The sequence below is a fragment of the Capra hircus genome, chromosome 15, assembly GCF_001704415.2.
Source record: "Capra hircus breed San Clemente chromosome 15, ASM170441v1, whole genome shotgun sequence".
Classification (NCBI taxonomy): domain Eukaryota; kingdom Metazoa; phylum Chordata; class Mammalia; order Artiodactyla; family Bovidae; genus Capra; species Capra hircus.
The window spans coordinates 27,554,182-27,570,045 of NC_030822.1; the positions used below are offsets into that span (position 1 = coordinate 27,554,182).

The 15,864-nt window shown below is 36.5% G+C and overlaps 1 protein-coding gene across 2 annotated transcripts in view; it reads right to left on the reverse strand.

Annotated features, from left to right (window-relative positions):
• Positions 1–15,864, reverse strand: part of UVRAG (UV radiation resistance associated) — a 320,457-nt gene that overhangs the window by 175,116 nt on the left and 129,477 nt on the right. For both annotated transcript variants that reach the window (XM_018059329.1, XM_018059330.1), the window contains one exon: positions 7,744–7,849. In XM_018059329.1, coding sequence (XP_017914818.1) covers positions 7,744–7,849 — 106 coding nt within the window. The remainder of the gene's footprint in view (positions 1–7,743; positions 7,850–15,864) is intronic.

A 15,864-nucleotide genomic window follows, 5' to 3' on the forward strand; every position in this document is an offset into this window, starting at 1 on the left:
TGTGCTGCAACAACGGAAGCATGCCCAGGCTCCACAACAAGAGAAGCCATCACAATGTGAAACCCATGCACCGCAATGAAGGAGCCCCCACTCACAGCAACCAGAGAAAGCCCAAGCACAGCAACAAAGACCCAGCGTAACCAAAAATAAACTTAAAAATTTTTTTAAATTCAATCTGAATCCTAAATCATATAGGCATGAGACAACAGAGAGCAGCTGTGCCTAAGGATGAGAGTACTGAACTGAAATCTAAGGCAATATCCACTGTAGGCCTAACCAAGTTAACTACCTGCTAAAATGAAAACATCAATATCTGAAGCAAAGCAACCAAATCCAGAGATTCCACAAAACTATATCCACAATGTCCAGGGTGTGCAATACTACCCAATAAACAAAAAGTCAGGTAAACGTGACTCACTCTCTTGGGAAAAGATTATCCACATAGGCCAACTCTGAGATGACCCAGATGTTAAAGTTATCAGACATAGACTGTAAAGTCACTATTATAAATGCACTGTGCTTAGTTGCTCAGTAATGTCTGACTCTTTGTGACGCCACAGACCACAGCCCACCAGGTTCCTCTGTCCATGGGGTTTCTCCAGGCAAGAATACTGGAATGGGTTGCCGTGCCCTCCTCCAAGGAATCTTTCCCACCCAATGACTGAACCCAGATCTCCAGCACTGCAGGCAGATTCTTTACCACTGAGCCACCTGGGAAGCCCACTATTATAAACATGCTAAGTAGAAAAAAAAAGTTAAATATTAGGTTGGTGTAAAGGTAATTACGGTTTTGGATCCTGAGTATCATTGTAACTAGGCTCAAACACATCTTTATTAATCAAAATAGGAACCATTACCATCAACACATTTTTGCCAATGAGAAAGAAGTTTGTTTTTCCTGTAGTATAAAGTATAAAAATCCTTGCTTCAGGATTCAATTAACTCCTGGAAAGCCTTTTCTGCATTCTGTTGGTTAAAGAAGCATTTTCCCTACAAAATGTTGTTGAGATGCTTGAAGAAGTGGTAGTCAGTTGGCTAGAGCGCAAGTGAATATGGCAGATGAGGCAAAACTTCATAGCCGAATTCGTTCAAATTTTGAAGTGCTAGTTGTGCAACGTGAGGTCAGGCATTGTCTCAGACAAGAACTGGACTCTTTCTGTTGATCAGTGCTGGCTGCAGGCATTGCAGCTTTCAGTGCATCTCACTGATTTGCTGAGCATACTTCTCAGATGGAACATTTTCACTGGGATTCAGAAAGCTGCACTGGATCACAGAGGCAGCAGACCACCAAACAGCGACCATGACCCTTTTACTGGTGCGAGTCTGGCTTTGGGGAGTGCTTCAGAGCTGCTTCTCTGTCCAGTCACAGAGCTAGTCATTGCTGGTTGTCCTATAAAATCCATTTTTTGTCTCATATCACAATTGGATCAAGAAACAGTTCATTGTTGCATAGAATAAGAGATGACACTTCAAAATGACAATTTTTTGGATCTGTGGTCAGCTCAAGAGGCACCCACTTATCAAGCTTATTCACCTTTCCAATTTGCTTCAAATGCCAAATGACCATAGGATGATCAACGCTGAGTTCTTGGGCAACTACCTGTGTAGCTGTAAGGGGATCAGTTTCAGTGATCCTCTCAGTTGGTCACTGTCAACTTCTGATGGCCAATCACTCCCCTCCTGATCTCCAAGGCTCTCATCTCCTGTGCAAAACTTCTTGAACCACCACTTCACTGTATGTTGGTTTAGCAATTTCTGGGCCAAATGTGCTGTTGATGTTGTAAGTTGTTTCCACTGCTTTCTGATCCATTTTGAACTCAACTAAGAAAATTGCTCAATTTTGCTTTTTGTCTAACATCATTTGCAAAGTCTAAAATCCATATAAAACAAGTAATAACTCATTAGCAAAAAACATAAACCAAGAAATTCACATTAAAATGATGTACAACATGACATTTAAGAATATGTATCAATATCAAATGGAAAATTTCAACAATGCAAAACTGTAATTACTTTTGCACCAACCAAATATTTTCATACTGAGTAAAAAGACATGAAGTCTTGGCAGAGTAAAAATGTTAAAAATCCAGGAGAATTCTGCTACTAATCAAGATGTAATAAGCCAAAGGAACACTGCCTAACTAATTTTTCCAGGCTACCATAATCCTAACACCATTCTAACAAATACCATTCTTAAACCACTGCATCCCAATACCCTAAAGGACTGTAGGCGCAAAAACTCTTAAATTATTACCAGATCAAACCTAGAAAGGTAAAAAAAAATTATACTATATATTGTAACCAGAAATGCAATGTTAGTTAAACACTTGAAATTAAATCAATGCAGTTCACAGAATCAAGAAGAAAATGTTATGATCATTTATTTCAATAGATGTAGAAAAAGCATTTGATAAAATTCAACATCGTTCATGACAAAAATTCAGAAATTAGAAATAAGAAGGAACTTCTGAAAACCAATAAAAAGCATTGCTAACCTTATACGTAATGAAGAAAGCATGAATCATTTCCCTTTATGATTAGAAAGAAGTAAAGGATCTCCTTGTATCACTTTTATTCAGCACTGTACTGTATGTCCTGCTGCTGCTGCTGCTAAGTCGCTTCAGTCGTGCCCGACTGTGTGACCCCATAGATGGCAGCCCCCCAGGCTCCCCCATCCCTGGGATTCTCCAGGCAAGAACACTGGAGTGGGTTGCCATTTCCTTCTCCAATGCATGAAAGTGAAAAGTGAAAGTGAAAGTGAAGTTGCTCAGTCGAGTCTGACTCTTCGTGACCCCATGGACTGCAGCCTACCAGGCTCCTCCATCCATGGGATTTTCCAGGCAAGAGTACTGGAGTGGGGTGCCATTGCCTTCTCCACTGTATGTCCTAATTATTGAAATAAGGCAGAAAATTTAAGTGTATAAAGTAATCCAAGTTTGCAGATATGATTGTTTATATAGAAAATCCCAAGAAATCTACAAAATAACTACTAAAATTTAAAAGTTAATAAGACTGCAAGATGCAAGGTAACTAACTTAAACTGAATTGTATTCTTATATATTTGCAGTAAATAAATGAGAAACAAAATTTCAAAACACTCCCACTTACAATAATGCCAAAAACAAATGAAAAGCCTCCCATAAAATACTTAGGAAAAACACGAATAAAAGATGCCCAGAATCTGTGCAGTGAAAGCTGAAGAATATTATTGAGAGAATTAAAGAAAAAAATCAAAATGCCATGTTCATGGACAGGAGAACTTGATATTGTTAAGACTGCAATTCTCCACAAATTGATCTACAAATACTGAACAAATTTCCAGTAGGCTTTTAATTTTTTTGGTAGAAAGTGATAAGTTGATTCTCAAATTCACTTGTAAATACAAAGAACCTAGAAAACCCATGGGAATTGTTCAAAAAGAACCAAGTTGGAGAACTTACTTCATCTGGTTTTAAGATGACAAAGATATAATAATATAATATAAGGGAGTTTGGTATTGGTAAAGGGCAGACATATAGATCAATGGATCAAAATAGAGAATCCAGAAATAAATGCACTCATATATGGTCAATTGATTTAAGACAAACTTTCAATTTAATTAAATGGGGAAAGGAAAGACTGGTCAAGAAATGATGCTAAATCAACTAGACATTCATACAGAGAAAGTTACCCCACTTAACTCATTAAAAAAAAAAAAAAACTTAAGATGGATCATAGATCTAAATGTAAAGCCCAAAACTATAAAATTTCTAGAAAAAAATACCAAAGAAAATTTATATGATCTGGGGTTAGACAAAGACTTCCTAGAAAGAACACAAAAAGCCCTAAACACAAATTTTTAAAAATACACTGGATTTCATCAAACTTTAAAACTTTTGCTCTTTAAAGCATCATTAAGAACACAAAAAGGCAAGTCACAAACTTGAAGAAAATATTCCCAACACACATATCAGATAAAGGATCTGTATCCAAACACATACACAATGCCCACATGGTCTTTAACCACAGCATATGAAGACAAAAACCTATTTAAAAATGAGGGGAAAAATATAACCTCCTTACCAAGTACACAAGGACTAAAAAAGTAAGCAAATAAATTGTACTAATGGTTTCTCACTATCAGAAAAAGATATTACAATAAACACAATGAAGGGAAAGACCAGAATAAACTCTGTGGAGTTTGAGTTGAGTATATTGGTATGAACTCATGTTAATTTTAATACATAGAGAGACAGATATTTGTGTATACCAGTTCTGTGCACTGAGAGGGCCTAGAAGCAGTTACAACTCAACTGCAATGGCACACCCGTGCCCAGATCTTGTTTCTAAATATCATTATTCAGTGAAATGAACAGGACTCCTAGGAGAAATGGCTGAGTCTAGGGCTGAGACCAGGATCACATAGTGCGAGAAATTAAGAATCTGCTATAAAAAGCAAAAAAAAAAAACATAAAAGAAGAGATGAGGGCAAAAAGACACAGAAGCCAACTTGACAGAACTCTCAATGCCACAGCTGAAACAAGAAAACAAATAACATTGTATTAGATTGCAACCTAAAGTATAAAATATATAGATAAAATCCATACTAATGATTAAATGATTGAATAAATAAATAAATGAGTGGGGGAAGAAAGGACCAATCTTTCTCACAAAGAATTCCAAATAATGTGTTAAGATTGTCTCCCCTCCAGGAGGTGGAGCTGAAGTCCCCTCTTCTTGAGTAGAGGCCAGGTTGAGTACCTTGCTTTCCAAACACTAAGGACAGAAAGAGAACTTTAGAGAGTGTAAACGTAGGAGACATTACTTTTAAGCAAGGGATCAAGGTTACTATCAGCAGTGATTAGTCATGATTTAAAAGTAGGAAAGGACGAAAAATTCTCAGAGATCAGAGAAGCCTAGGAAGCCATGATGACTAAATAAATGTGGCGTCCTGGACTGGATATTGGAATCCCCCCCCCCAAAAGACATTAGAACCGAGTTTAATTGCAACAAAACATCAGACAAACCCCAATCAAGGGATAGTATACAGAACAGCTAACCAAGTAATCCTTAAAACTGTCAAGCTCATAAAAAAAAATCAGTCTAAAGAATTTTCACAACCGAAGAGTCTAACAAAGCATGACTACTAAAAGCAATATGGTTCTCCGGATGGGATTCTGGAACAGAAAAGGTACAGTAAGGTAAAAATTAAGGAAATCTGGAAGGAAAGGCAATTTGACAAAATCCAAGACATTTAAGCAAAAGAAATCAAAATGATAACAGCAGAAATTTCTTAGAAAACATAATTATGTGCCACCAAAATTATGTTGGACATTGATGACAAGATGCCAAAGTTCAGGAAGTATGAACCTAATATCTTCTAACAGTTAATTATATCTGATCTTAGAAGGTAATCTAATTTCTTTCTACATCAAATATGCCTTCTGACTATATTTATACTTAGACTAAAATTAATTCTTATACATTGAAAATGAATGGGTTGAAGAACAAGGACCTTGGGCCAATTTGGAAAGGGAATGAAGGAAAAAAGGTAACAGTAACAGCTTCTAATTTATTACAGACAAATCTCACAGTAGGTAACAAATATTACTTCTTGAAAAAGTCAAGGAAACCAAAATTTCTGACTCTAATGATCATAGGAAACTTGCTTACTTTCTTTAGGTCTCATTTTTCTGTTCCTTAAAAAGATATTACACTAGATTTATTCTTACATCCAAAAAATATTTACTGAGCACACCTACTGTGTGTCCACCACTACACTGGAAAATACAGCCATGAGGAGAAACAAACAAACAAAAAGACAAAACTCCCTCTCCTCACAGAGTTTAGAGAGACAAAATACATATGTAAAGTGTATAGCATGTTAAACGTTTATATTTTTATGGAGAAAATCAAAGGAGGGAAGGGAACAGAATGTACTAGTCAGGTGTGGTTTTAAGTGAGGTGGAACTAGATTTCTAGGTCCACTTTCAGTTCAAAAATCCCATGATTTTGTTCTATGTTGACTACGCCGCGTAAAAACACACAGTGAACCTCTGAACCTGAGCTCTTTAAACTCCTACATTCTATCATCTTGCTCTGCATGTCACCACTTATATTTTAGAAAAATAGGATTAAACATACATTTTTCCATACTGAGACAAAGCATATGCTGTCACTTAATGAAATAAGTAATTTCCCAGTCTTGCCTTGGGAGAGGAAAATAAGAAAAAACCTAGCAGTTTCTCACCAGACAAAGGCTCTAAAACTGTGGTATTTTTGTACACTATAGAGAGGATTAAAATTAGCTATTTTTTCCTCCACCTCCAATATATTTGTGGCCTGGAGTTTGGCCCTTTTGGGGGCCTGAGTTACAGGAGGGGGTTTAACAGCTTCTCCAAAGTGGAAGATTTTCCACAGGCAAGAAAAGTCATATGAATAACAAGTATTATTACCATAGTTATTGCAGCTACTACATTTTGCATGCCGACCATGTACAGGCACAGAACTAGCCATTTTTTATATTAGGTTCAGTTACATGACACTGCCATTTGTAGGTCAAAATCATCAGTTTTATATAGATTAAATACTTTATCATCCACTAATTTCAAATTCCATGAAAGAAAACCTGTGTAGGTTCATTGCTTTTCTATAGTTAATCCCCTGAATAATTATGTCAGGCAAATCTTACAGGTAATGGAACTTTTATTTGGGGACATAAAGAGCTTTTGCCAAATTGGTAGTGCTGCGAATGACAGCTGGAATGTACTGCCTGTTCACGTTACTGAGTTTGTGCAAACAAATACTTAAAAGGTTTCTCCTTCAGACTTAATTTGAGGATTTGAGTTTTAAGTACCATTACCCATACATGGGCTTCCCAGCGGTGTCAGTGGTAAAGAACCTGCCTGCCAATGCAGGAGACATAAGAGACGCGGGTTCAATCCAGGGGTCGGGAAGATCCCCTGGAGGAGGGCACAGCAACCCACTCCAGTATTCTTGCCTGGATATTCCATGGGCAGAGGAGCCTGATGGGCTACAGACCACAGTGTTGCAAAGAGTAGGACATGAATAAAGCTACTAATTCTAATAGGAATGCACTCACAATGACAGCACAAATTTCTTCAAAAGCTATCATTAGCACTGTGACTTCACTTCTAGTGAAGTTCCATCTATTGGTTATACTCACTATTCTACTTAAAAAGAATCTTCATTCCACTAGGAAGAGTATAAAGCAACCCCAAAATTATGCTAGTATCTTAAATCTGTCTATTTGGGTTGGAATTTCTATTCTTTGGAAACATCTCTTTAACAGAATCTTTCCCGAAAGAGAACACTGTCCGTAAACTAATTTACTAAATTCAATCCAAATAATTAAAAAAATTTTAAAAGCAGATTAGTCTCTATATATTTTTTTTCTTCTGGCAGCTATTTTTCATTCATTATATAGTTTGTGTCTGTACAGTCTTGAGTTCATATTTATGAGACATTACTAAAATAGCTTTTGATTATCTTCTAAGTAACTGTATGTAATCTAAAGTTTCAATTAGCACAAAAAGGCACTTTGTATCATACACTATTAGCAGATGTGAAAGTTGATTCCTAACATTTAAATACTAACAGAAGTCTCACTGAAACATTAAGGGGGAAAAAAACCACCTGAAGGTTTTTGGAGGAGTGGAGAAAGAGAGAAATTAATACAGGAAGAATATGATGATCACACTTAGAAATCAAGGAATTTAAAGATGTTAATATATAAAAACCTACCAGCCCATTGCTTGTAGATGTGAGTCTTAGTTTTTCTTCAATTTCCTTTCCAATTTTCTGAACAGTTACCTGAGTCTGTTTAATTGCACACTGGGCTCTATGAAGCCTAGAAATAAAAGTTGTAGAAAAATTTAAGTGAGTTAACTATAAATTCAACCCAGAGCCACAGGCATAAATGGAACAAAATGAGAACAAAGCTTCCAGGATAAACACAATAATGAACTCAAACTGATCATTTCACAATTCTCTAGCATATTTAAAACAGGGAAATAACAGAGGTTACAGTACGTTCTAAAAACACCCTTTCTATGCCCTCCTGACTGCCTGTGACATATGGAGAGCTAAAATGAAGAAATCATGGGAATCTGAGAGACCTCAGAAGATAATCTGATTGAATCCTATCACTTTAAAGATAGGAAGCTTGAGGCCCAGAGATATTAACTGCATTAGTAAAGGCACTTAAAAAATATCACTGCTATGAAGGCTATTACTTATGGGTATCCAGAAAGAAATAAATTAATGATAATTCCAAGAAGACTGAATTAAAGCAGCAGACCTTTTGAAATAAGGAGCACTGAAAAATTAAGGGCTATTTTTTTTTTGTTGTTTTAATTATGGGTTTGTGCTTTTCTTGGTATCTGTCTTTAAATATAGCTTATATATTTTGTATACATGTACCTATTTAAAATGTTCAAATTTTCTTAATTCACAGATGACATGATTTTCATGTAGGCAATCATTAGGAATCCACAAAACAACTACAAGAACTAATAATGTTACAGACACAAGTTCAATAAACATTCACTTATATTTCTGTATGTGGGTCAATAATTTCACAATTACAATCAAAATCACAATAGGCTTTGTGTGTGTGTTTCTTTTTGTAGAAATTAAGAAGCTGATACTACTAATTACATAGAAAAACAAAGAATCTAGAAGAGATAAACCAATCTTTAAATCCGCCAGATTTCAAGACTTCCTTTTATATAAAGCTACACAATTAAACAATATGGTACTAGTGTAAGGATCAAGGATGGGCTTCCCTGGTGGCTCAGACAGTAAAGAATCCGCCTGCAATGCAGGAGATCCCGGTTCAGTTGCTGGATCAGGAAGATCCCCTGGAGAAGGGATAGGCTAACCGTCCAGTATTCTTGGGCTTCCCTGGTGGCTCAGTTGGTAAAGAATGTGCCTGTACTGCAGAAGGCCTGTGTTCAATCCCTGGCTTGGAAAGATCCCCTGGAGAAGGGAACAGCTACCCACTCCACTATTCTGGCCTGGAGAATTCCATGGACAGAGGAGCCTTGAAGGCTACAGTCCATGGGGTCACAAAGAATCGGACATGACTGAGCGATTTCACTATAAGGATCAAAAAAATAGATCAATGGAACAGAATAAAGAGTATACAAACAGACCTACACATGTATGGTCAATTGGTTTTGGACAAACGAATGGAGGGAGACTAATGGAAAAGGGAAATTTTTTAAACAAATGGTGCTGGAAACACTGGATAGGGAAAAAATGAATTTCATTCCCAACCTCACAGCACACGCAAAAAATTAACTCAAGAATATCACAGTAAATATAAAAGCTAGAATCATAAAAACTGTAGAAGAAAACAAAGGAGAAACTCTTGCAACCTTGGGATAGGCAAAGATTTCTTAGAGAAGACACAAAAGCACTAACCATAAAATTAAAAATGAATAAATTAGGCATTGCCAAAATAATAATAAAAAAAAATCTCTGTTCATCTTAAGATGCCATTAAGAAAATATAAAAGTGGTCCATGGACCAAGAGGAAATACTTACAAAATATCAATTTGACAAAGTACTACGCTTAGAGTATATAAAGAACTCTTACATATCAGTAACAAAGAGACAACCTAATTAAAAATGGGCCAAAGAGGGAAACACTTCACAAAGGAAGATATAAAAGAGCCCGTGCTCTGCGACAAGAGAAGCCACCGCAATGAGGAGCCTGCACATCACAACTAGAGAAAACTCACATGCATCAATGAAGACCCAGCACAACCAAAAATAAATTATGAAAACTGTAAGATATAAGACAATAAGCACAGGAAAATGTGCTCAAAATCTTAGTCATTACGGAAATTAAAATTGAAATTGTAATGCAATATCATTTCATACCTGACAGGATAACTAAAATTAAAATAACACCTAATGCTAGAAGGATGTGGAGCAACTTGGACTTGCACACACTGGTGGTAAAATAGTGTCACCATTTTGGAAAACTGTTTCTTATAAAGTTATACAAACATCTAACCTGTGACACAGTATTTCTACTCCTATATACTCAAGAAATATAAAAAGATATTCACAAGAAGATATTTATAAGAACGTTCACAGAAAACAACCCAAATGTCCATCAAACAGAATTAATAAGCCAACTGTGGTATACTCATATACTGAAATTCTACTCAGCATTAAAAAGGGAACACAACACTGATATACACAACAATATGAATGACCCTCAAAACATCAGGTTTAGTGAAAAAAAAAAACGCAGGAAAAAAAAGTACATACTATATGATTCCATTTAAACAAAGTTCAAGAACAGGTAAAACCAATCCACGATGACAGAAATTTAGAGTGGCTGGTTGCCTGTGTCAGGCAGGACTGACTGGGAGAGACCAAGGGGAATAAAGCAACTATCTGAAGTGATGGAAATGTTTCATCTTTTGGTTGAGGTGAGAGGTGCACAGGTACACACAGAATTTAAACTTAAGATCTAAGTATTTCACTGTAAGGAAGTTTTACTTCAGTTTTTTAAATGAATAAAACCGGTGAACTCTCCTAACCTAAAAGTTACCCTGTAGAGGAGGATGTTAATTTTGTGAGGGAGTTGATAACATCAATACCTCTGCCAACATTATTATTATGACACCTTGCACTAAAAAGAGTCAAGACATTATCTGCACTTTCAGAAACCGCCTGATAGTCAGTGAGGACTTCTCAGGTGATCTAAAAAGGAGCAACTCTTCTGAGATTGCTCATGAGATCAGTTTTTTGCAACTTCCTCGAGACCCCAGAGGAATCCAACAGAGGAGACTCTTCTCCATCCCACTGACTCTTGCTCTATGTGTGTAGGTGTACACTCTCTTAAGAGCAATACTCTTCTATAAAGGTGACTAAACAAATATGAAACCAAGGAAAGGCCCTTTGTGATGTGGCCCCAGCCTCATTTTCTGCTGTTCTTACCTTGCACACACAACTCCAACAACACTGAATGGCTAGCAACTCTCCAAACACATCATGCCATTTCTTCCTTCTGTACCACTGAGTGAGCTGTTCTATCTGCCTACAAGTTTCCTTCACTCTTAACAGACAAGTACACCCCTAAATCCACTAAGTGGCAGCTCAAGTATACATTCTCCTCCAAAGGCCTTCCCCAACTATCCCAGACAGGCAGAGGTACTTCTTCCTATGGGGATCCATGGCATCATACACACACTAACACTAACAAAGATTATAGAACCACAGTTTACGGCAACTGTCTATTGCCTTTTCTATTTCTTTACTAGATCCTTTGAGAAAAGGCAATCCCACTGCTGGGCATACACACCAAGGAAACCAGAATTGAAAGAGACACATGTACCCCAATGTTCATCGCAGCACTGTTTATAATAGCCAGGACATGGAAGCAACCTAGATGTCCAACAGCAGATAAATGGATAAGAAAGCTGTAGTACATATACACAATGGAGTATTACTCAGCCATTAAAAAGAATACACTTGAATCAGTTCTAATGAGATGGATGAAATTGGAGCCAATTATAGAGTGAAGTAAGCCAGAAAGAAAAACACCAATACAGTATACTAACACGTATGTATGGAATTTAGAAAGATGGTAATGATAACCCTGAATGTGAGACAGCAAAAGAGACACAGATGTATAGAACGGACTTTTGGACTCTGAGGGAGAGGGAGAGGGTGGGATGATTCGGGAGAATGGCACTGAAACATGTATACTATCAGGTAAGAAACGAATCACCAGTCTATGATGCTTGGGGCTGGTGCACGGGGATGATCCAGAGAGATGATATGGGGTGGGAGGTGGGAGGGGGGTTCAGGATTGGGAACTCATGTACACCCGTGGCGGATTCATGTCAATGTATGGCAAAACCAATACAGTATTGTAAAGTAAAATAGAGTAGAAATAAAAATTAAAAAAAAAAAAGAAACAAACAAACACGTTTTTTCATTTTCATTCCCAGTGCTTAGCACAGAATGTAGCACAAAACATATTGCTGACTGTCGACTAATGCCTGTATATAAAAGTACAGTCCCCAGATTTTGATTATTTTTATTGATATTGATATACCGATGCTGGGAAAGATTGAAGGCAAAGGAGAAGAGGGCAACAGAGGGTGAGATGGCTAGACAGCACCACTGATTCAATGGACGTGAATCTGAGCAAACTTCAGGAGACAGTGAAGGACCGGGAAGCCTGGCATGCTGCAGTCCATGGGGTCGCAAAGTGTCGGACAGGACTTAGTGACTGAACAACAATGGATATCAGTGAAAGAGTTAAAAGATTAAAGTGATAGTTTTCTATAACTTTAAAATATATTCGAAAGAAAAATCACATAAATTAAAGACCATTCATTCTGGCAAGAAACAAGCAATTTCTACTAAAAATGTTATCAGAATTCTAATTTGATAGGCATTATCAACCCAGAGTAGAAATCAACAAAATAACCTGTTACTTTAAAAGGAGGGAAAATGCTGCCTAAAACTCACTAGTACTATGCAAACAACCTTGTCAAATGTTAAAGACTTTAAAAATAAAAATGATTCATGACCATAATTAATGTATGACTTCAACTATTTGGCTCTCACTGCCCCAGACGCTTTCTGATCTTACCTTAGGGGCTTAAAACACACAGACAGAGTCACATTTCCTCCAATCTTCAGTGTTATCCAAACAGACTTTCAGAGCCCCTACTACATCAAGACAGAGCTAATAACGTCCCCCCTTTCAAACTCAACAGAAGAATAAAAGTTTGACATGTTTTAGGCTTTTAAACATAATATGGGACATCCTGATTCCCCTGGGGGTGAGGAGGTAAAGAACTGACAAGAAAAGAAACAACTGCTTTACCTCCAAACCAACTGCTTTAGCCAGTTTCAGAGGAATGTCTCTTGGTTTTGTGAACTGTAAAATGGTACTATATAGAAATACAAACCATCCAGTCATCTGGGTGATTACTCAATACCAACAGGAAGACTATCAAGTAGCTGCTTGACAGGTATTCTGGCTAGAGCAAATAGATACATGTTATCTCAATATGTTTTGAGATAATAGCAAAATGGAAAATGTACTAAAAATAATGTTTTGCAGCTAGATTTTGCTGTGAAAGTAAAGATACACAGAATAAAAGGTATTATGTGAAATAAATACTGAACTCACACCTAGCAGATATTAACAATAATCTCAGCAAAGGAGAAGTAGGAAACAGTTTTTGTTGACTTAGTATCGATCATATCCCATCTAAATACTGCATTCAATTTTAAGATGTGGAGTGACAAATTAGAGCAACTAGAAAGTCAGTGAAGTATAGCTCCCTATGGCTTGCAGGGAGAGATGAAAAGGTAAAGAATACATGGGAAAAACAGGAGTCTATTCAGAGAAATAGATATTTTATCAATAATGACTTTGTATTCCATATGAAGGATGTTTGATTTTTATTTGTAAGGTATTAGGAAACTATTAAAAAGTTGTAAGCCAAGAAAGATTTAGTTACATTTGTATTCTAGAAAGATCTTACCTTCTGTAACTAGGTTACTGGGATACAGAGAAACAGACTATAAACAGCAAGGCTAGTATGAGGTTACTTTAATAGTCCTACCAAAAGTTTAGGCACTGTCCTAAACTAAAACAGGAACAGAAAGGATGATGTAGATGTGAAAAGTTAGAGAGGAGATACAAAAAATGATGCCTAAAAACAAATTACCAACATGAAGAACGTAAGAGAGAAACTGCCACCACAGATCCTATGGACATTTAAAAGGAATTAAAGGCAATTATGGACAATATGCCAATAAATTTAACAACGTAGATGAAATAGTTGTTTAAAAACCAAAAGTTCCCAAACCAAACAAATGAAACAGAAAAGCTGAATAGCTGCTATCAGTTTAAAAAGCTAAATTTATCATTAAAAACCATCTCACATAGAAAACTACATTCAGATGGCTTCACTGATGAACTACTAGCCTTAATAAAAATCTTTCAAAGAAGAAGGAACACTTCTGGAAATGTTTTAACAGGCCAGGATAACCTTGATACCAAAACATTACAAGAAAATTATAGACAATACAAAAATCATTAATAAAATTAACAAATCAAATCTAGAAGTATATGAAAAAGATAATACATCTTGATCAAGTGGATTTATCTGAGGAATACAAGGTTGACTTAATATGTGAAAAGCAATTATGACAGAATGAAAGACAAAAAGAAACCAATCATTATCTCAAAAGATGCTGCCCAAAGAGCATCTGGTAAAATTCAATACCTAATGATTTAAAACAAAAAAAACTCTCAACAAACTAAGGAAAAAGGAGAGCTTCCTCAACCTGATAAAGGGTTTATACAAAAAGTCTGCAGGTAATACCTGACTGAGTTCAGAAACAAGAAAAGATGTCTATTCTCACTACTCTATTCAACACTGTACTCAAGATTCAAGCCGTTGTAATAAGCCGATATTAAAAAGTCATAAACAAAGGAAAGGAAGAAGCAAAAATATCTACTCACAGATGCTATACGATTGTGTACATAGAAAAAAATTTTAATCTACAATCAAACTAATAATAAACTTAGCAAGAGGGACTTCCCTGGTGGTCCAGTGGTTCAGAATCCAACTTGCAGTGCAGGGGATGCGGGTTTGATCCTTGGTTTGGGAACTAAGATCACACATGCTATGGAGCAACTAAGCCTGTTCACTGCAACTGCTGAGCCTAGGCACCACAACTAGAGTGTCCACGGGCCACAACTAAAGATCCCACTCAGCGCAACAAAGACCTCACAGGAAGCAATGAAGATCTCACGAGGGCAACAATAATGCAATACAGCCAAATACATTTTTAAAAAAATAAGCAAGATTGCAAGATTCCAGGTTAATACATACAAATCAACTGGTTCAGTTCAGTCGTACAGTTGTGTCCAACTCTATTTTTACATAATTTCAAAAAATAACTAGGAACAAACCTAATAAAAGATGTGAAAAATCTGTACACTGAAAACTGGAAAACACTGCTGAGAGAAATTAAAAAACACCTAAACAAATACAGCCAAGTACTATTTCAAGGACTGGAGGGTAAGAAGTCAAGGCTTCTGATCTGGCAGGCAAGTTCTTTACCACTGTGCCACCTGGGAAGCACAGAGAACAGTACGGAGATTCCTTAAAAAACTAAAGTTGTCATATGATCCACCAATCCCACTCCTGGGCATATAACCGAAGAAAACTCTAATTCAAAACGATACATGCACCCAGTGTTTTCAGCAGCACTATTTACAACAGTCAAGACATGGAACAACCTAAATATCCATCAACAGATGAATGGATTAAGAAAACATAATACATATATACAGTGGAATATTAAGCAGCCATTAAAAAGCATGAATGCCATTTGCAGAAAAATGGATGGACCTGGAGATAATCATACTAAGTGAACTCAGAAAGACAAAGATAAATATCACATGATATCACTTACATGTGTAATCTAAAAAGAATGATACAAATGAATGTTATTTACGAAACAGAAAGAGTCTTACAGACATAGGAACCAATTTATGGGTTACCAAAGGGGAAATGGGATGGGAGGGACAAATTTGGAATTTGAAATTAACAGATACACACTCTATATATAAAATAAACAATAACAACCTATTCTATACCACAGAGTAAATAACTCAAATGTCCATCAACAAAATAATGTATAAGCAAACTGGTTTTTCACAGAAAAACCACTCACAGCGATAAAAAGGAACAAACGATTGACCTAGTTGTCTGACGAGGTTGTCTAACGAGGCCTTAAATAGTTGAGAAAAGAAGAGAGGCTAAAGGCAAAGCAGAAGAGGAAAGGTATGCCAATTTGATTTCA